Raw genomic sequence first — 20,244 nt, forward strand, 5'->3', positions numbered from 1 at the left:
ATTGGCTTCTTGAGAGCTTCCTTCCATCCCAAGGTACTCATAACAGTGTACCAGGGCAGAAAGTCGGGAATTTTTACCCCTCCCTCCTCCTTGTCTAGCATGGGCAAGGGAAGCAGAGGCACAGATATGGGGTCTTCTTGCCAATAATTGCTGTGTCACTAAAACCTTGTGTAAGAACACAATCCAAGACTGAGGCCCACCCGTAGGAGGCCCTCCACCCCAGGTCCCATCCCCACTTCAGCCTTTCCCCAAACCCTTCCCCTTCTCCAGCCCCACTTCTTCCTGCCTCTGCTTTGCCCCTATTGTACCCCTTCCCCCAAGACAGCTCCCTTGAGCAATATGGCCCAGGGGATTACTTGGGAGCCTGGTGCCAGGAGCAAGGGTAGCCTCCCCATCCCTCTCCCCCACTCACTACAGCAGCAGGAAGCAGAGCAACCCAGCTGGGAGATGGTGAAGTAGATCAGGCTGGATCACTCTGCTTCCTGCAGCTCCCATCACCACTAGTGCAGAGGCAGGCTTGACCCTTCCTGCTGGCCCCAGACTCCGCAGTAATCCCCAGACAGCTCTGGGCCCTGCAGGGCCCCTCAAAGCGCAGGGCCTGGGACTACTGCTCCAAACCATCTAATGAACAGGATGGCTTTGCCAGGAGTCCTGCCTCCTAGTCCTACTTACTCCAACCACTAGACCAGTGGTCACCAACCAGTAGATTGGGATCTACTGGTAGATCTTGAAGCCTCTGACAGGTGATCCTGACTGGTTTGGCCACGTGGCTATCAAGTGCCACCACTTCAGCTGCTCCTCCTCCCACTGGTGTGCATCTCTGGCCCTTTGCCTAGGAGCTGTTTCCCCAGGAGCTTCCTGTTTGCTGTGCAGGGCAGGGAAGGAAGAGGATGGGCGCTGATGTCAAGGTGCTCCCTTAACCCACCCTGTAGCCTATCTCCACAGAGCATAGAGGGGGCACAAAAGAACTAGGGATAGAGCAAATTTGTTAGCTGCTTTTGGGAGTGGTGCAGGGTCAGGGCCAGGGCAGGGGCGAGCCTGCCTTAGTCTCACTGCATCATCACCTAGGAGCCACCTGAGCTAAGCGGTGCACAGCTGTAGTCCACATCCCGAACCCCTACCCCAGTCATGAATCCCCTACTGCATCCCAAGCTCCTGCCCTAACCCTGAGCCCCCATGCATCCAAACACCCTCCCAGAACCTGTACCTAGAACCCCCTCCAGCACCACAGCTGCCTGCCCCAAGCTCAGATCAGAGCCCCTCTCACACTCCAAATCCCTTAATCCAAGACCAGAGCCTGCACCCCAACCCGCTGCCCCAGCCTGGTGAAAGTGAGTGTTGGGAGGGAGGAAGATGGAGTGAGCAGCGGTGGGGTCACAGAGAGAGGCAGGGCAAAGGAGCACAAAGGAGGCAGGGCAAGGATATGTGAGTTTGAGGTAGCTCTTGGAATGCACTTAAAATTCCAAAAGTGATCTTGTGTGTAAAAAGGTTGGAGCCTGTGCCCTGGACCATACTTCCCACCTCATCTAGGAATAAGACACAGGAGCCCTGCTCCAGCTAGCAGAGCTCTGAATGGATGCAACATTAGTATCCCCATCTGCCAAAAAGATCCGGGGCTTTCCGTGGCCACTTCCACGCACGCGGATACCTGCGGCTATGAAGCGGGGAGCTGCAAGGTTGCAAGGTTCTAGATACAGACTCGGTATCTGCAGCTGCAGCAACAAGCCGTGGATCGCCGCAGATTCGCAGGCTCCAGCCCTCCCCTCCCCGCGACCCAGGAGTCCTGAGCCCCGCCCAGCTCTGCGGTCCCCGCACGCGCATCCCCCCCCGAGCCGCCTCGCCCCTGGTTTCACCCCAGGAGGATACCTCTTTGCATATCACTTGCATAAACTACCTATTTTGCATACACAGTCTCCTCTCGCGCTATGTAACCTGAGCCGGCTTTGTCCAAACCCAAGCTCGGCCCCACCCGGCCTTTGCACCAGCCCACAGTCCCGCCCTGCGCGCCGCGCCCCTGCAGGAAGCGCTCGGCCACCCCCACCCCGGCATTTGAGGCACGAACTACAATTCCCAGAGCACTTTGCGCCTACAGCAGGCACGTCCGGTTACCACCCCGCCTCCCGATTGGCTCATCCTGGCCTCCCGCAGCGACCCTTGGTTAGGAGAGAGAGTCACGTGAGTGTGCGGAGTGGGGCGAGCAGCTCAGTCTGCTCTCGCGTCGGGGGATCGGTGCGGGAGGCCGCTTTAGCCGGAGCCTTCACCGGGCAGAGCCGCGTGCGGGGCCCCGGGGGACAGGACGGGTGGGGGGCTGCGCCTAGGGGAGACCTGGGGTAAGGCAGGGGCAGGTGGGCCTGAGGGGGGAGGGGGCTGTGGGGGTGAGGCAGGTGGGCCTGGGGGGGGAGGCAGGTGGGCCGGGGGGGGGAGGCAGGTGGGCCTGGGGGGGGGAAGGGGGCTGTGGAGGGGGAGGCAGGTGGGCCTGGGGGGGGGAAGGGGGCTGTGGAGGTGAGGCAGGTGGGCCTGGGGGGGGGGGAAGGGGGCTGTGGAGGTGAGGCAGGTGGGCCTGGGGGGGGGGAAGGGGGCTGTGGAGGTGAGGCAGGTGGGCCTGGGGGAGGGAAGGGGGCTGTGGAGGTGAGGCAGGTGGGCCTGGGGGAGGGAAGGGGGCTGTGGAGGGGGAGGCAGGTGGGCCTGGGGGGGAGGGGGCTGGGGGTGAGGCAGGTGGGCCTGGGGGGGAGGGGGCTGTGGGGGTGAGGCTGGTGGGCCTGGTGGGGAGGGGGCTGTGGGGGTGAGGCAGGTCGGCCTGGGGAGGGGGGCTTGGAGGGGCTGTGGGGAAAGGCTGGGGCAGGTGGGCCCAGGGGGAGGTACATACGAAGAAATCGGCAAAGGCTGGGTGGGGTCTCTTTCCCTTAGCAGGCAGGGCAGTTGACAGTAGTGGCCTACGGAGGCAGTTTGGACGTATCATAGCAGGACAAGCAGCTGCATCTGAGTAGGGTCTTGGATGTTAGTTGCAGGGCAAGTGCAGAAGGCCTTCTACAATGTTTGGGGCCCGGTGTCTGTTCCTGGCTCTTCGCCGTTGTTCCTCTGCTCCTTGTCCTAAACATACACAGGCTGCAAGGCTGAGGGTCCGGGAGGCGCTAGAAGCCCAGGAGGTGGCTGATGATATTAAAGTCCAGGTGGGTGGAGGTTTTATGTGGTTAATTCACTTAGTCATTTCTGTTAAGTTCCATCTCCTCTAGTTCAGCCCTTTCTGAAGATCATTTTGCAGAGGCTCTGCCTGCCCTCTTTGAGCTGAAGATGTAAATTCCAGCTGGAGGAGTCATACCCATGCTAGTTCTGATCACTAGTGTACTAAAAAGAGTAGCGGAAGATGCTTTGAGTGATGCCCCAATATACTTCACATTCTCCTGCTCTGTGGAACAGGAGCTTCCTATACTTATCCTGCTCCACAAATTGAACACCACATGTACTAAATATTGCAAGGTGTGAAACCCTAGACACAATATAACCACTCTCTTTTGGCTTCCCCTTAATTAAACTTCCATTCCACACTCATCTCCCACTGTACTGCTGATGATCCCTGGGCTCTACTAGTGACACACTGATAAAATGAGATATACAGTTTGGACCTCCCTGGTCCAGCACCTTCGGGACCTGAACTATCCCAGACCAGGAAGTTTACCAGACCAGGGGAGGTCAGTGCTCCCCTTCTGGCTGCCCTGCTCCTGGGCTTCCCGCCCTGCTGCTAATGCACCTTGGCTCCCTGCCTTGCTGCTCCAGCCCTTGCTGCCTGGCGGGGACTACTTCGCTGCTGCAGGTCCCACTGCTCAGGGTATTCTCCGAGGTTCCTGGCTGGGGCTACCCAACACTGCAGTCCTGCTGCTCCTGGGGGTTCCAGCTGCCTCCCCCAGCCCTGCTTCAGCTGCAGGGTTCCCCAGAGAGCTTGCCTGGTCATCCCAGCTCTGTTGCCACCAGGGGTTTCTCGGGGTTCCTGGCTGGGGCCACTCAGCTGCAGACAGTCCAACTGCAGGTGGGAGTTCCCCAGCCGGGACTGGGACTCCTCAGCCACATGGCCCAACTAACACTACGGGGTTCCGTGGCCCAGGCAGGAGCTCCCAGGCCGCCACCTAGCCCTGCTAATGCTGGGGGTTCCCTTGCCTGGGCTTGGGGCTTCCTGGCCACCATCTGGCCCTGTTGATACTGGAGGTCTGGGCCAGGGTGGGGCCTCCCCAGATGCCATCTGGCCCAGCCAGGGCACCCCAGCCCCTGTGTTGCTCAGGGGATCTTTGGTTCACTAATATCCCTGGCCCTCCTGGACCATGGATGTTGCCAGACTGGAGAGTCCCGGATTTGGAAGGTTCAACCGTACTAGATTTCTCCAGGATCATGTGCATTTCTTTCTTTTGATCTCACATACAGGCATCAGGAAGAGGAGCTATTCCCTCCCCCAGGTCATAGCCTCCCAGATCACCTAGTATCACAATTACAGCTCTTCCAAGCTGCTCTATCTTATTCTTTCACCACTGAGTAAGGCTAAGTCTATGCTTCCACTTTTCTGTGCTGTAACTTTCTGGCTTTGGCATTGAAACCCTTGCCGCCACCTCTCCCCGAGCGCAGGGAGTTACAGCGCTGTAAAGCGCCTAGGTAAGCCATGCTACAGTAAGCTACTCCTCTTGGTGGAGGTGGTTTAGCTAGAGCGCTGGGAGATCCTGATTGAATATTAATGAAATCCTTTCATTGCCTTCAATGGGAGTTGGATCAGGCCTGAAATGACTTTCCCAATGTCCGTTGAGTCCTGCATTTAACTAGGTTCAGTTCAAACTAGGTCACCACAAACTTTTATTTTATTCCTCCTCCAGGGCTGGGTTCGTTCTGTCCGGTCCCAGAAAGAGGTTTTGTTCCTGCATATAAATGATGGCAGTTCTTTAGAAAGCCTCCAAGTTGTAGCTGACCCAACCTTGGAAAACAGGTTTGTAGACTTTTATGTATTTAAAGACATTTCTGCATCATTTTTGTTTGGAGCGGGCCAGTGAGTGATGTAGTTGTGTGGCTCTGCTCCACCCTATCTGAGACAAAGGGCATTGATTCCCATACCTAGCATCTTGCCTCCTGCTGCAGCAGAGATGGGAATACTGCTGAGGTGGTGTTATGCTTGGTGTTATTCGACAGCTGTTAGTTAAGGAGCTGGGTTAACTGATTCTGAAGGATGTTCAATGTAGGGGGCACTTTTAAATTGAAAAAACAAGGACTCCAGTAACACCTTAAAGACTAATCATTTTATTATGGCACAAGCTTTCGTGAGTTGCAGCTCACTTCATCAGATATCCGTTTATGCCATAATAAAATGATTAGTTTTTAAGGTGCCACGAGACTCCTTATTTCTCGCTGAAACAGACTAACATGGTTAGTTTTTAAATTGAAATTGTCTTCACTGAAGTCAGTGGCAAGACTTATTAATTCAGTGCGGCCAGGTTGTACCCCATAGTGGTTTCTCCAGGGCTTGGCTTTCACTGCTGGGCTCATTCCTGTGTAAGCGAAGCTGTGCTTTACCAGAAGCTAGGTCTTCCACATCTTCTTTTCCTCAACTTGCTGTCTTCTGTAGGCTCCTTAGTCTTGTCCTGCCTTTTTCACCAGATGCAGTCAGTGTCTCTGGCTGAAATACCATTTTTACAGGCTTAGCATAAGAAAAAGCATGGAGTGATTGGCAAACCCTGAGGTCTTTCCTTACAAACAGACATTGGAGCTCATATTGGAGGTTTAGCGAAATCTTTAGAATAACTCCACCCAGCTAGTAGTGGATCAGTCAAGGAGAGCTTACTTCTAATAAAAATAACATTTAGGCTTTTAGCTATGTAAGGTCATGTGCAATTTATTTCTTGCAAAATGGACAGCTTAGTGGTTTATGTATTGAATAATTTAAAATATCCATGCTCTTGGAATGAGGGGTTCAATACATACACACACACACTGCGCTCAGACTCTTTTCCATGTTGGATATATTGAGTGCCATGTAAATAAAATTTAGCAGTCAAATTATAACAAGCTACCTTTCTGTGATAATAGATACTGGAAGTGTAGGATTTAATCTACATTAACCCAAATAAGTCAGGATGAGTCTCTTGAATTCAGTGAGCTTTATGTCATATCCATAGTGATATATTGTTGATGTTGCTTTTTCAGAGATTTGGCTTTTGGAAGCGCAGTAGAAGTACAAGGGAAATTGGTAAAAAGTCTTCATAGGATGCAAAATGTGGAATTGAAAGCTGAAAATATCCGTGTGTTGGGCCCCTGTGATACTTTGGTATGTTATTGCATTTAACAGTCAAGCTAATAGGACACCTTTTGGAAAATGGCTATTCCAGTTTCTGACAGAGCACATTTCAAACTCTTATTTCCTGTATTTTTTAAAAGATGTTTTCTATTCTCCCATTGATGTGGACAAGGGCCTTTTCATTAACAGGGAAACTGACTAGTACACTGGGCAGGGGAAGGAAACTGAAACTAACTAGGATCTGAATTTGCTAAAGAATTGGGGGCCAGCACCCACAATTGGAACCAGAGTTCCAAAGAGGTGCTCTCTGCTGCCCCCATGAAATTTGCCTTAAGGTGTTAGAAAGTGATAAGCACCCGTTGTGCTGGACTCTTTTGAAAATCTGGCTCTTTACTTTTGCTCTGAGCCGTGTTGAAATTCTTATTCTGTATAGGTGCTAGGGATGTTAGAAATCATTTATTTTAGCCTTTATGTAGCCACAACAATTCTCAGTTGCTACATGATTACTAAAATGTTCCCCCCAGAGCAGGGCCAACAGCTAGTGTGCTCCTGGCCCCATTCCCGGGGAGCCCCCTGCCACTCCACACTGCTGCCTCTGATACAGAGGCAGCAGCACTAGGGTAGCAGATGGGAGCTGATCTGTGAGGGGAGCTGATTTAAAAATTGGCTCCCCTCGCAAGACCAACTCCTGTTTGCCACCCCATGCTGCTGCCTCTGTACCAGAAGCAGAAGCGTGGGACTGCAGTAGCCTCTGTCCCTGGGGTACCCTGAGCTTCCCGCGGACAGAGGCTGTTCTGGCATCCCATGGAGCTTGGAGCTCTCATGAAGCTTAGGCCCTCCCGCGGACAGGGACTGCTCTCTCTCAGAGGCAGCAACTTAGTGTGGCAGGCAGCTCTCCTGCATGCTCTTCATTTAAAACTCGGATCGGCTGGCTTGGATTGAGCCAGCCTGCTGGTGTGAGTTTTAAATGCAGAACGTGTTGGGGGGGGGGGGCGGTTTTGTGGTTAGCAGGGTTGGTTAACTGTGATTGCTTATTTGTTAAATGGTTAGCTGACTAGCTGCTTTAAGTAGGTGCTCATAAGGACCTGCTCAGTATAGTACCTGAACATTTTCCAAACGGGATCGACACCCATCTCTTGTGTTTCATTCTCTTTCTAGAAGAAGTAGTATTATTTTTGCCTCTGACTTGTATCGCTTATTGAACTTTAATAGACAGTGGTAAATATTCCATGGATGTCAGTAAAATTCTAATGACTGCAGGTTCTCATGGTTGTGTTTTTTTCCTGTCCTTTCCTTAGGTGTTCCCTTTTAAACCCCGAGAGAGGCCCCTGTTGGAGTACAGCCGTCAGTTCCCTCATTTACGATGCAGGACCAATGTGCTGAGTTCCCTCTTGAGGGTACGCAGCGAAGCTACTGCAGCCATCCATTCATTTTTCAAGGTGCTCTACTCCTCCTTTGATTTTGTGACTGTGTTTTCACATATGCAAAGTTATGCAACTGGTGACAGTGTAAGGTGTGAAAAGGGGTCTCCGAGGTTCTGTTTCTACTTCTGGCACTGACTTAGGACTGGCCTCTACTGGGAGCTTACATCAGCATATCTGCATCTCTCAGTGGTGTGAAAATGCTTACTCCTGCAAGACTGAAGTTACGCTCACGTGCTGGGCAACAAACCTCCCAGCTGCAGTGTAGACATACCATCAGTATCCCAGATTCTTGTTTTATGGACAGAGGCGGGGCGCATACCCTTGCGCGCTCTCATCTTTCCTCTCTCGCTTTGACTGCCAAAGTCATGAAAATCACGTTGGGTTGAATGAAATGTTTTCATGTTGATACCTTTCTAGGGTTTTTTAAAATTAAAATACAATTAAAGGAAACTTCCAAATATTTCAAATTCAGAAAATGTAAAAGTTTAGTTTGGGAAATGACAAGACAAAATACTTGATTTTTAGGGCTTTTTTTCAACTGAAATAATTCAGTAACATTGACACAAATTTACAAATGCTTCACTGATGCCAAGTGTGAAGTTTGGGACGGGGGAAGGGGGCAAACACCCCGCTGTAATGGTAGATACATTGCATTTCTTGTTGTTAATATGTTGTCCAATAACTGTATCGGGATACTTAGAAATTGACAAATGCAGGAGAATTCAAGCCATTTGAAAACTAAGAGTCCTATGTGGAATAGCAGCGTTCAAAGCTAATAGCTGGATTTCTAAGTACGGTGTTAAAAGCCCATTTTTCCCTATGGATTGTTCCTTCGTAGCTGTCAGTATGGTTTCAGTTGGATATGCTGTTCTTCACTTCCTAACCTGAACTTTTGTTGAAGTTGTGGCTGCTCGGCACCTCTGATAGTGAAGCCTCTGATCTCTCAGGCACTCAGAAACTAAGGCACTCAAACTTAGTGATTGCTTCTTTGGGAGCATGGCCATTAGTGGCGTGATCTAACACGTACAAGCAGTGGAATGTTGGGGTTAGAATTTGTCAGCTCCTGGCTCCCAGCCTATCCTCAGACCACGACTCCTACTTTGTAGTTGGGGGAAAAGAGTGAGGAGTCCTCTGGAACCCTTGAGTTTTGGTCTGGTCTGGCTTTAAACTCTGCGACTCGAGTTCAAGCTGACTGCCTCTGCTTTCAAAACCCTGTCTTAAAATGAGCCTCCCTCTAGGGTCCGTTCACTTTGTTTCCTTGGAACCAACTAGAGGGGGATTTAGGAAGGGATTCCCGCCCCCATGTATTTTGTTTTCTTTTATCTCCTTCCTCTGCAGCATCAGGGATGGCCAGAGCTGGCAATAGGACACTGGGTGGGGAGGTCCAGGACTCTGAGAGGGCACCAAGTGTTCCCTCTTTCAGATGCTTGGCTGATTAGATTCTTGTTCATATGCTCAGTGTCTAAGGCTTAATCTACCAAGGTACTTTACTGCTCTGCAACTTTCTGGCTCAGGGGTGTGAAAAAACATTCCCTCCTCAGAATTCAGCAAGTTACAGTGCTGTAAAGCACCAGTGTGAACCAGACTACAGCGCTGGGAGCCAGGCTCTCCACACTCTTAGCTACTCCCCTCTTGGAGGTGGTTTACTCAGCGTGCTGGGAGAGCTCTCTCTCAGTGCTCTTGCCATGGCGCCACCATATCAGCTCTGCTGCAACTGCACTTTAGTTTTGAGAGTGTAAACAAAGCCTCAGTCATCACCATATGTGGGGTCAGATTGGCAATGACGGGAGAGGGGTGCAGTTCGTCTTTGTTTGCAGGATAAGTGTGTGGGTCGCTTGCCAGGATTATCGGTCTGTATCTCACTTACTCATTTCCCTGCCAATGCAAGGGACTCAGGCATTGGCGGACCTCAGTCCCTCCTGTTCTCTGACTGTGGTGGGTTGAGGTAGTCTCCTGTGATCTGTTATACTTTGATCCCACTGCAGTTGTTGGGTTAGTTGTGTGGGTGCCTGTGATCTATGAGATCAAATGAGCTGGTCTGGTCATGCCTTCTGGCTTTAAACTCTGCGACTCGAGTTCAAGCTCCATGCCAAGCAGTCTAGCTCCAAAATTAGACCTGAGAATTATTGTGCAGTTTACTGTCATAAAAGGTTGAGTCAGACCTCCTGTGATTTGAAGTTATTGTTGTAGGGAGCCTTGGTATTTCAAACGTAATACTTAGATGATTAAGCCAAGTCTAGCCTTCTCAAGAGAATTCAGTACAATATTGTAGGGATTTTAGGATTGCTTTAAGATAGAAATATTGTGCAAGTTAATGCTACTGTTAAAGACCAGGTAGGTGAGATTATATTTTTGATTGGACCAGCTTCCGTTGATGGAAGGTACAAACTTTCAAGCTATACCAAGATCATCCTTCACCAACATAAGTTGATCCAAGAAAATATTATCTCACCTACCTTGTGTCTAATATCCTGAGACCAACATGGCAAAATAATCGCTTCACTAAAGAAAGTCAGTACTGGTGTTTGTCCACTAGATGGCGATACCCACAATCGTTTGTTTACAGATGGTTGCAAAAGAAATAGATTGATGTTGAAGAACATCTTATCCTCAAAGATTTTAAAGAGCAATAGAAAAGTGCTGGTAGAATTATCAGTAAGCATGAAATTCTGATATGGCATGTGTATCTTACTACTACTAAAGCAAATACTTCCCCTGTCACTATTTTTCACATGGAGTGCTTCTGCTTAAACATGATACATATTTTGAAACTAGATGCTTAATGAAGCTTGAATAGATTTTTAAAGGGACAATAAATATAAGGTCAAATTTGGCTATAACAGCAAATGCTAAGACCAGCAAAATCATGTCTTTTTAATTATTTCTTTGTAATCCAGTGAGAAACAGCTTTAAAAAAAACCCACACCCCCAAATATTCCTGCATAGAGCTTGCAATCCAAACATTGCAGTATTGTGCACAAGAACTGGAAAATGAAAGCAGTCTGTTTTTATTGTACAAAACTGAAGACTAAAAAGAGCATAAAGCTAAAACTTAAGCAGAAAATCTTTAACTGTAGTAGTGATATGTAGTAGGCAGAGTTTCTTTTTATTTTTTTTAATGTTCTTATTCCAAAGATTTTATCTTCTGTCCTGCAGTTAGATACCCAGAGCTGGCCAGTGCCAGCTGACATGGGCTCATGAGTCTCCAACTGTGGGGCTGTTTAATTGTGGTATAAATGCCCAGGTCCTAGCCCAGACTCTAGGACCTACGTGATGGGAGGATCCTAGAGCTTGGATTGCTGCCTGAGCTGGAATGTCTACACCTTAATTAAAAGCCCCACACCTGAGTCCCGTAAGCCCAAATCAACTGGCACAGGCTAGCCATGGGGCTCTGATTGCAGTGTAGACGTACCTAGTAAGTTGTATGCTGCATGAGTATCCTCTGAGCTCTGAATGCCCCTGCTGATGTGGTAACATTAGCTCTTACCTTTTCTGTGGTTTGATAATGAAACTGTGTTAAGTTCCTGAAAGGGGATGTGTGCTTCTGGGCACCCCTCTGATGAGACCTACTGCTCAGGTACTTCCTAAACCAGGGAGGAAGTCTGCTGATGTGAATTGCACTCTACTGCCAGTCTAATGATGGTAGCCATAAATTACATTGCACTTTAGAAACTTTACTCCCTGTTAATTTAGATGTCTTCCTGTAAGATGTGTTGTACACTGCTTCCCTCAACTCTTTGGTCCAGATAACCCCAGTTGGTTGATGTTTAGAGCTGGCTGCAAATCCCACTTATTTTCGCAGGCTTTTGGGTGGGCGGATGGGTGTGCTAGATGGGGCGGGGGAAGGAAGGGATTCTGCTCCCTATTTTAGGGCAGCTGCTGGGTTTATTTGTGCTTATATTTTGAAAAGCACTCAGGATGCTTTGAAAGTGTAATCCTGGGATAATAACATGGCGCTGACATTATTATTTCATCAAGAGAGCCCCAACTGCAGTTGGGTCCCATTCTGCTAGATGCTTTACAGGAAGATTGGTCCCTTCTGCTTACAGTCCAAATGCACTCTTTCCATAGTCCCCTGAGTGGCCTTTGTTTCTTTCTCATGCTTTCTGATGTAAATAGCATATTTTCTGCAGCGATTTTGGCACTGTGGACTAGAAAATAATGGAGCTCTATTCTTACGGTAGAATTGCAGTGGTTATAGAGCTCTCTGCAGGGTTTGCTCTATAGAGAGAACATGTGAAGAATCTGGCACTAAATTCACATGCTCTACAAAGCCAGCTGGTGTTTTGCAGATGCCATGGTGTATCTCATGTACTGTAGAAGCTATTCTAAAATGTTACACTTGTTGTCTTTGGTCTTGGGCTGATAGATGAATCCTGACTTGCACATGTTGAAATCTTCCTTGGAGTTGACGCAAAATGTCCTTGGACTAGTAACTTTCAATCTGCTGTCTGTTTCAGGATCATGGCTACGTGCACATTCATACCCCTATAATTACGTCAAATGACTGTGAAGGTGCGGGGGAGCTCTTTCATGTCAAGGTAAGTTGTACTTATAAAACAACTTTGTAATCACTGGATGTCAAAAGGACAGAGTCAGTTTTGTATATGCTGAATTTTTGTATAGACTTCTCTGAGATTTATTTACTTTGTGATACCTAAGGTGATTATACTAAATGAAATAGACTAAGCAGCTGTTTTAATCTCTCTCATTTTTGTTCTGTACTTTCCTTGGTACCTTATGTATTGATCAATTTCTCTGCCCTGAGTTGTGTGGAAAAACTTTAAAGAGAAATGGGGTGTGTGTCTCAAATATCTTAATAACCAAAAATGTGGTTGTAAAATGAAAAAAATGGGAGGAGGTCTCCACAGGCACAGTTCAACTCTTGTGAAACTAACTCAGACTTCATGTTAATCTGATTCTGCTATAAACCCTACAATAATTTTTTCCCTACCAGCTTCTAATTTTTTCCCTTGCAGCTCATGCTTTTTTGTCCCTTCTTAAAAGCTGCCCATGCTGTAATTATTGTCTCCTTTTATCAGTGTTGCAAAATAGTTTAGTGCTTTAAATTGTCGTTTGATTGCTTTCGGCACTTGTAGAAATGATTCTCCCCCAGAAATGTCCTGAGTGAATTTCCAAACAATAGTAACTAAATTGTGGTATTTTCCCTTGTTTGCAGTGACTGTACCCACCAAAACTGTGTGCACTCCCATAAGCCTCTCTCCTAAAAGAAAATATATTCTTTGACCACAAAATAATTATATCTCCTTATGCTTATTGGCTACAACATTGCTAGTGTATCATCACTAAGCAAAAAATTGTTGAGGTAGCATACAGCTGCCTGCTGCAGTGTTATATCTACAGCTCCCTGCACCTAATTAATCTCCTGGTCAGAAATCTCCATATATAGGTTATTCAGGATTTAAAAACCTGCCCTGCCCTGCCCTACTGACAACTCCCCCTCATACCAGTCCACAACCTATGTACCCAAGCTTTCTATTTAATACAGTTGGCTGGCCAGCTAAACTGTGTCTGGTTAATTGAAATACCTTAGTATTACCACAGGGGTGCTCCTGGCTCTTATGTGCAAACTAAGATGTGAAAACACATGATGCTTGACAATAAACATATCATACACTTTTAAGTAAAATAGTGTATCTCTGTTCAGTTTTCTGCACAAACTATATCTTCCTGTTAAAGGGTTCTGCTCACTGCAGGTGTGCCGCCTTGTGGCTGGATCTGGGAATTAGTTCTCACTATGTCTGGTCTGTGCGGAACCTGGGGTCCTCCCTTTTCATGACTTGGCCCTTTAGCCAGGTCACCATGTAGTCATCCCCTGCTGGGATAACAAAATACCACTGGACTAACTGTCCAGACTCTGCCTCATGTGGTCTTCGGTTCCAAGTCTTCACGTCCTGTGATACTTTTCTGGTGGCTGGTAGAGGAACCCAGGCCCTCCCAGGAACCCTGTAACCAGCAGCCATGATCTGCAAAGTCCCACTCTTTGCTGCTTTTTTTCCTAGGCATCCTTCTACCCTATCTTCTGAGGTGTTCCTCCCCACAACTTCTCTGGGTTGACTCTTTTTTCAGTAGCTACGATTCCAGGGGTTATTGTCCCTTTCTGAATTTCCAGTTCAGCACCTTGCTGCTCTCAGAAAGTAAATGTAGGTGCTGGCCAGTCTACTTCTGGGCTTCATGGTCAGTTAAGTCAGGCTCTCATTCTAGGTGCAACCCAATAACATAATTAGCCCATTTTAGCCCATCAGAACCTATTAGGGGTATGCATGCTATCTCACAGCCTCAAAGCTTTACAGAATTAAATTATGCAGGACCACAGTGTGAATGACTTAAGTCACAAAAGCTCTGGTGCAAATGTTATTTGGGGAAGAGTAGCTGTAATCTAGCAAATGGGACTTGGGGAACTCATGAAAACTGAAACAAAAGACAGGACTATGCAGCACTTTAAAGACTAACAGGATGGTTTATTAAAGTGCTGCATAGTCCTGTCTTTTGTTTCAGCAAGACCAGACTAACACGGCTACATCTCTATTAATATTCTTCATGAAAAACTGATTCTTGGGGCCCCTCATTTAAGCTTATACCTTGGTTTCCCCCACTGTAAAACACTGTGGGATTTGTGGTTGAAAGGTGCTTGGTGGGTATTATTCTATTAAATAGTGTATATGGAACCATGTATCAGAGGGGTAGCCATGTTAAGTCTGTACCTGCAAAAACAGCGAGGAGAACTGTGACACCTTAAAGACTGACCTGGCCTACACTAGGGAGTTATTTTGAAATAACTCCCCTTATTTCAAAATAACAAACAGCATCCACACTGCCAAGCCTGTTGTTTTGAAATAAGGGGCTGGTTATTTCAAAATAATAACTCCTGCTTTTCTGGGGGAATAAGCTTATTTCGAAATAGTTATTTGGGGAATTATTATTTCAAATTTAGTTGTTTCAAAATAATTTCCTGGTGTAGACATACCCAACAGATTTGTTTGGGATTAAGCTTTTGTGGGCTGGAACCCACAACAGGACTATAACAGAGTTTGAAGAAAAGCTAGATAATTTCATGGAGGTTAGGTCCGTAAAAGGCTATTAGCCAGGGGATAAAATGGTGTCTTTGGCCTCTGTTTGTCAGAGGCTGGAGAGATGGCAGGAGACAAATCGCTTGATCATTGTCTTCGGTCCACCCTCTCTGGGGCACCTGGTGCTGGCCACTGTCGGCAGACAGGATACTGGGCTAGAAGGACCTTTGGTCTGACCCAGTATGGCCGTTCTTATGTTTTTATGATCCCATTTTGTTAAATTCATGGAGTGGAAATTACAGAGGCAGGCATAATATATATGGAAGCATGGTGCTTTGGCCACCCCAATCTAGACTGTTCCTGAAAGGGTTTTGTCTCACCTACTCTTAAAAATAATCAGTGATAGAAATTCCACCATACACAATTTATTCCAGAGTGTAACCGCCCTGACAGGAGGTTTTTCCTAATGTCCAACCTAAACCTCCCTTGCTTCAATTTAAGCCCATTGCTTCTTGTTATGTCCTCAGAGTCAGCTTGAATTGCCGGTGGAATACAGCCTGGCAGTTCTTAGCCACATGCACTCATGACTTGGAAGTTTTGTCAGATGGCTGTGTATATTTAAACCTCCCAAAACTATAGTTTGGCCTCTATAATCTTCCCCCATACTTTTCCCTCAACTCTTGCTCTTTCTGCATCTCCTCCCCCCCCTTCATTTGGGGTTACATTTGTGGAGAAAGGAAAGTGACATGAAATACAGTAAAACTTTGATGGTCCGGCATCTGACGGTCCGGCACTCCTAATGGTCCGGCACCATCAGGAACCCGGAAGTGCTCTGGGCAGCCGGACCATTGGAGCTGCTCTGCCCCCAGCTTCCCCAATTCAGCCGCTGCTAAAACTGCGCTGAATCCGGGAAGCAGGGGGCAGAACAGCTGGAGTGCTGCCGGGTAGGTCCAGTAGCGCTGCCCCTCGGGGCTGCGGGACCAACCCAGCAGCACCCCAGCTGCTCTGCTTCAGGCGTCCCCGAATCAGCCGCTGCTGAAACTGACCAGCAGCGGCTGAATCGGGGACTCCTGGGGCAGAGCCGGACTATCAGAAGGGAGGGCTATGAGGGGGTCTAGGGTAGCATCTCCCCACCCCACCCCATCCCAGACCCCTCATATCCCCCCCTTCTGATAGTCCGGCATATCTGATAATCCGGCACCCCCTGGGTCCTAAAGGTGCCGGATTATCGGAAGTTTACTGTAATTATAAATAAACCAAATCACAGTCCCAGGAGGTGCAGAGATTATTGTGTTCTGTTTGCGGAGTGGGCAGAGCACTCTTGAGATCTCATGTCTGGCTTTCTGTCTCTCTCTTCCAGTTACTATTTGGTAGAAATGTTGTTGTATTCTACTGAAAAAGGTTAGATACAAGGCCCTACTTAAATTACTGGATGATTGTCAACAAATTGTGGCTGAGTTGCAGACAAGAAGCCAAGATGGAATATAACCAGAGCACCGTCATCTTGTGATGAGTGCTCTAGAATCATTAATGACCACAAGCACTTAAAGCAGGAGTTGGTTACCTACAGCCCGCAGGCTGCATCCCCCCTGCGGCTTGCTTTGATCCAGCCTGTGAGGCTTGGGGCTCCCACCCCTCCGCAGGGACACGCGCTGGTACTCCAGTCATGTTGGGGGCACCATGGCTGGAGTGCCAGGGCCACTGCAGAGGGAGAGGCCCAAGCCTCATGGACTTGATCCAGGCAAGCCAGGACCGGATCTGGTCCGTGGGCTCTGCCTAGCAAGGGGGAAGCAGCTCTGTGTGTTCACAGAAGTGCTCTGTGCAGGTGCCACACCACCCCCATTGCTCCCATTGGCTGAATCATGGCCAGTGGAGGCGGTGCTCTAGCACAGAGCCATGCAAAACTATGTGCCCTCCTGAATTCCACTAGCCTGACCCCATTCCAGACCTACCCACCCCCAACATGCACCCGCATCTTCCCTCCCACCCAGGCCTCCCACCCTGCTCCTGTACCCCCTTCCCTATCGCACACCCAGCCTGCTCCTGCACCCTCCCTCTCTTCCAGAGCCCTCCCCTGCACCCTTCCTACTGCCCAGACTCCTACCCGCAGCCTGCTCCTTCACCTTTCCTCCTGCCCAACCCCCCACCCATAAAATAGAATTGCATTAATAAATGAACACTGAGCTTGAAACAATTATAAGTGCTCCATTTATTAAAAGTGGACATATACAGTTATACAAAACTACTGATTAAAACACTATCCAACACTTTCTCTTTTTAACTCTAGGCCCTTCCCCCAATAAGTATGTTGTCTATGCTCTTTTCTTAAGAGGTTGTTTATGTTGCTTTAGCACAAAACCAGCTAAGTGTTCCATGGTGTTTCTTTGCATGTAAATTATCCAATGACCCTGAAAAGATGTGCAAAAGCTGGAAGAAAAGGGCATTTGTGTTTCTATGCCTATACAATCTCCATGTTGCTAGAGCCTTTTTTAATAATAGAATAACAATGAAGACTCAATAGAATATTCTATTTCCTTTTTTTCTCATTACCATAGCACTTTTTCTAATGGAATCAAATTCATTTCCCTGTGAAAGGAAAATAACAGTGATTAAAAGATCTTTAATAAACTGGAGGCACCTGTCTTAGATAAAAAAACAACCCTCCTGATTTCTTATCAGATTTAACACTGAGCCTTTATGATAGCGGTGTGTGAAACCAAAGCTGTTCTAATGGTAGAAATTCTTAAAGATTTTGTGTTCCATGATCATTCTGGAGAAGAATGAACTAATGCTTAACTTTCAGGGTTGGATGGGGCAATCTGGGTTCTTCTCCCACACAGCTTTTCATGTCATTCAGAGCCTTTAATTTTGGGTGCCTCTATTAAAAAATTAGGACCTGATTCCTTCCAACCCCCTATCCCCTGGGGTTCTGAACATTTCCAGCTCCAATTAGCTATGTTCGCTCAGCTTCTCTGAAATTCAGGCCCTAAGGGTTCCAGTCTGTGCTCCTGAAGTTAGGTTACTACTGAAAATTCAGACTTCCACCTCTGTCTCAGGTTCCCCATCTGTAAAATGGGATGAGTGGAGGAGGCGATCCCTTCCTGTACTCTACATTGCACCTTGTTATAGAATCATAGAATAATAGGACTGGAAGGGACCTCAAGAGGTCATCGAGTCCAGCCCCCCGCCCTCAAGGCAGGACCAAGCTCCATCTACACCATCCCTGACAGATGTCTATCTAACCTGTTCTTAAATATCTCCAGAGAGGGAGATTCCACCACCTCCCTTGGCAATTTATTCCAATATTTGACCACCCTGACAGTTAGGAATTTTTTCCTAATGTCCAATCTAAACCTCCCCTGCTGCACTTTAAGCCCATTACTCCTTGTCCTGTCCTCAGAAACCAAGAGGAACAAATTTTCTCCTTCCTCCTTGTGACACCCTTTTAGATATTTGAAAACCGCTATCATGTCCCCCCTTAATCTTCTTTTTTCCAAACTAAACAAGCCCAGTTCATGAAGCCTGGCTTCATAGGTCATGTTCTCTAGACCTTTAATCATTCTTGTCGCTCTTCTCTGTACCCTTTCCAATTTCTCCACATCTTTCTTGAAATATGGCGCCCAGAACTGGACACAGTACTCCAGCTGAGGCCTAACTAGTGCAGAGTAGAGCGGCAGAATGACTTCACGAGTTTTGCTTACAACACACCTGTTGATACAACCTAGAATCATATTTGCTTTTTTTGCAACAGCATCACACTGTTGACTCATATTCAACTTGTGGTCCACTATGACCCCTAGATCCCTTTCTGCCATGCTCCTTCCTAGACAGTCGCTTCCCATCTTGTATGTATGGAACTGATTGTTCCTTCCTAAGTGGAGCACTTTGCATTTCTCTTTATTAAACCTCATCCTGTTTACCTCTGACCATTTCTCTAACTTGCTAAGGTCATTTTGAATTATGTCCCTATCCTCCAAAGAAGTCGCAACCCCACCCAGTTTGGTATCATCTGCAAACTTAATAAGCGTACTCTCTATCCCAATATCTACATCATTGATGAAGATATTGAACAGTACGGGTCCCAAAACAGACCCTTGAGGAACTCCACTTGTTATCCCTTTCCAGCAGGATTTAGAACCGTTAACAACAACTCTCTGACTACGGTTATCCAGCCAATTATGCACCCACCTTATCGTGGCCCTATCTAAGTTATATTTGCCTAGTTTATCAATAAGAATATTATGCCCCTCTGTTCCTTCTTCTTACTGCAACCCTGCCTTTTGATCACCTCACAATGCAAATTATGCTCTCTTGCACTTGCAGGCACTTAAATTACACAGCCATGTATATAAACTTTAAGCAAAATTCAGAGCTGCTGACACACTTCTAGTCCTACGGGCCTGTATAACTGAAATAAGAGCTGCGTATTTTTTGTTTTCTTTGAGGACCCTACAGTGCCACATAAATGTGTGCCCCCTGCTTCTGTTACAAAGTACATTTCTTTATTATTGCAGTTTGCATTCCAGTAAGGCTTGGAGCACCAACAACGATCAAGGCCCAACTGTGCTGTACTCCAATTAAAAGATGGTGCCTGCTCTACAGAACTTAGGCCAGGTCTTCTCTGCAGCCGAAGGACAGCTTACGGCCTTCAATTCCAGCTACATAAAAAACATAGCTGGAGTTGATGTACTCTAAGCCAAGCTTCAGCATCGTCTTCACAGAGTGAGGTTGATGGGATAAATGCTCCCCTTGACTCCCCTTACTCCTTGTGAGGCGTAGGAGTTCAGGCGTCAACAGGAGCGCCCCTCAGCATTCGATTTAGCAGGTCTTTACTAGACTCGCTAAATCAAACGCCAGATCGACCGCTGCAGCATCCATCTTCTCTAGAGTCTAGACATGGCCTTTCTAACACAACTCTTCTCCCTGTTTTATGAATAAGGGACCGAGGCACAGAGAAATTGACTCATCCAGCACCATGAGAAGCATCTCTGGCAGAGCCAGGGAGCTAGACCCAGTTCTCTTGAGTCCCAGCACAGTGCCTTATCTGTAAGACCTTCCTCCCTGGATCCTTTCTGCTACGCTCAATGGCATTTTTTCTTTTTCTGTCCTTTTGCTTTTTGCTACCTTATTAGAAAATTATTTCAGTGCCACATAATAACCTTATACATATTAAGGATCACATCTTGTGTATGGTAGGTATCCTGTCATTAAAGTTGGGAGGAATAGCCAGCTACCAGAATTTGGCCCAGTCATGTGCTTCTATTGCACCCATCCTGTAAACACTTAAGCTCATGAATAAATTGATTAATCTAACTAGTCTCATTGGTTGATGGGATTGTTCATGTGAGTAGTTAGACATGTGCAGGATTGGGAGGGGCATTGTTTTCTGTGTACTTTTCTAGCAGTTGAAGACACTGCTGTCTTAGAATAATTTTTATAATGCAGTTCATGTGTTACTGGGCTGGGGGGTGGTAGGAATAGAAAATTGAATTTGTTATAAATTACGTTTTATGGTTTATATAAC

The 20,244-nt window shown here is 47.3% G+C and overlaps 1 protein-coding gene across 3 annotated transcripts in view; it reads left to right on the forward strand.

Annotated features, from left to right (window-relative positions):
* The first annotated feature begins 2,807 nt into the window (after positions 1-2,807).
* The window catches only part of NARS2 (asparaginyl-tRNA synthetase 2, mitochondrial), a 71,242-nt gene continuing 53,805 nt past the window's right edge, over positions 2,808-20,244 (forward strand). For 2 of the 3 annotated variants that reach the window (XM_075919475.1, XM_075919476.1), the window contains exons 1-5: positions 2,808-3,170; positions 4,854-4,963; positions 6,175-6,295; positions 7,564-7,704; positions 12,150-12,230. In XM_075919475.1, coding sequence (XP_075775590.1) covers positions 3,033-3,170; positions 4,854-4,963; positions 6,175-6,295; positions 7,564-7,704; positions 12,150-12,230 — 591 coding nt within the window. In that variant the 5' untranslated portion in view covers positions 2,808-3,032. The remainder of the gene's footprint in view (positions 3,171-4,853; positions 4,964-6,174; positions 6,296-7,563; positions 7,705-12,149; positions 12,231-20,244) is intronic. The other variant, XM_006131905.3, reaches the window with a different exon arrangement.

The sequence above is a fragment of the Pelodiscus sinensis genome, chromosome 1, assembly GCF_049634645.1.
Source record: "Pelodiscus sinensis isolate JC-2024 chromosome 1, ASM4963464v1, whole genome shotgun sequence".
In the NCBI taxonomy this organism is placed as follows: Eukaryota; Metazoa; Chordata; order Testudines; family Trionychidae; genus Pelodiscus; species Pelodiscus sinensis.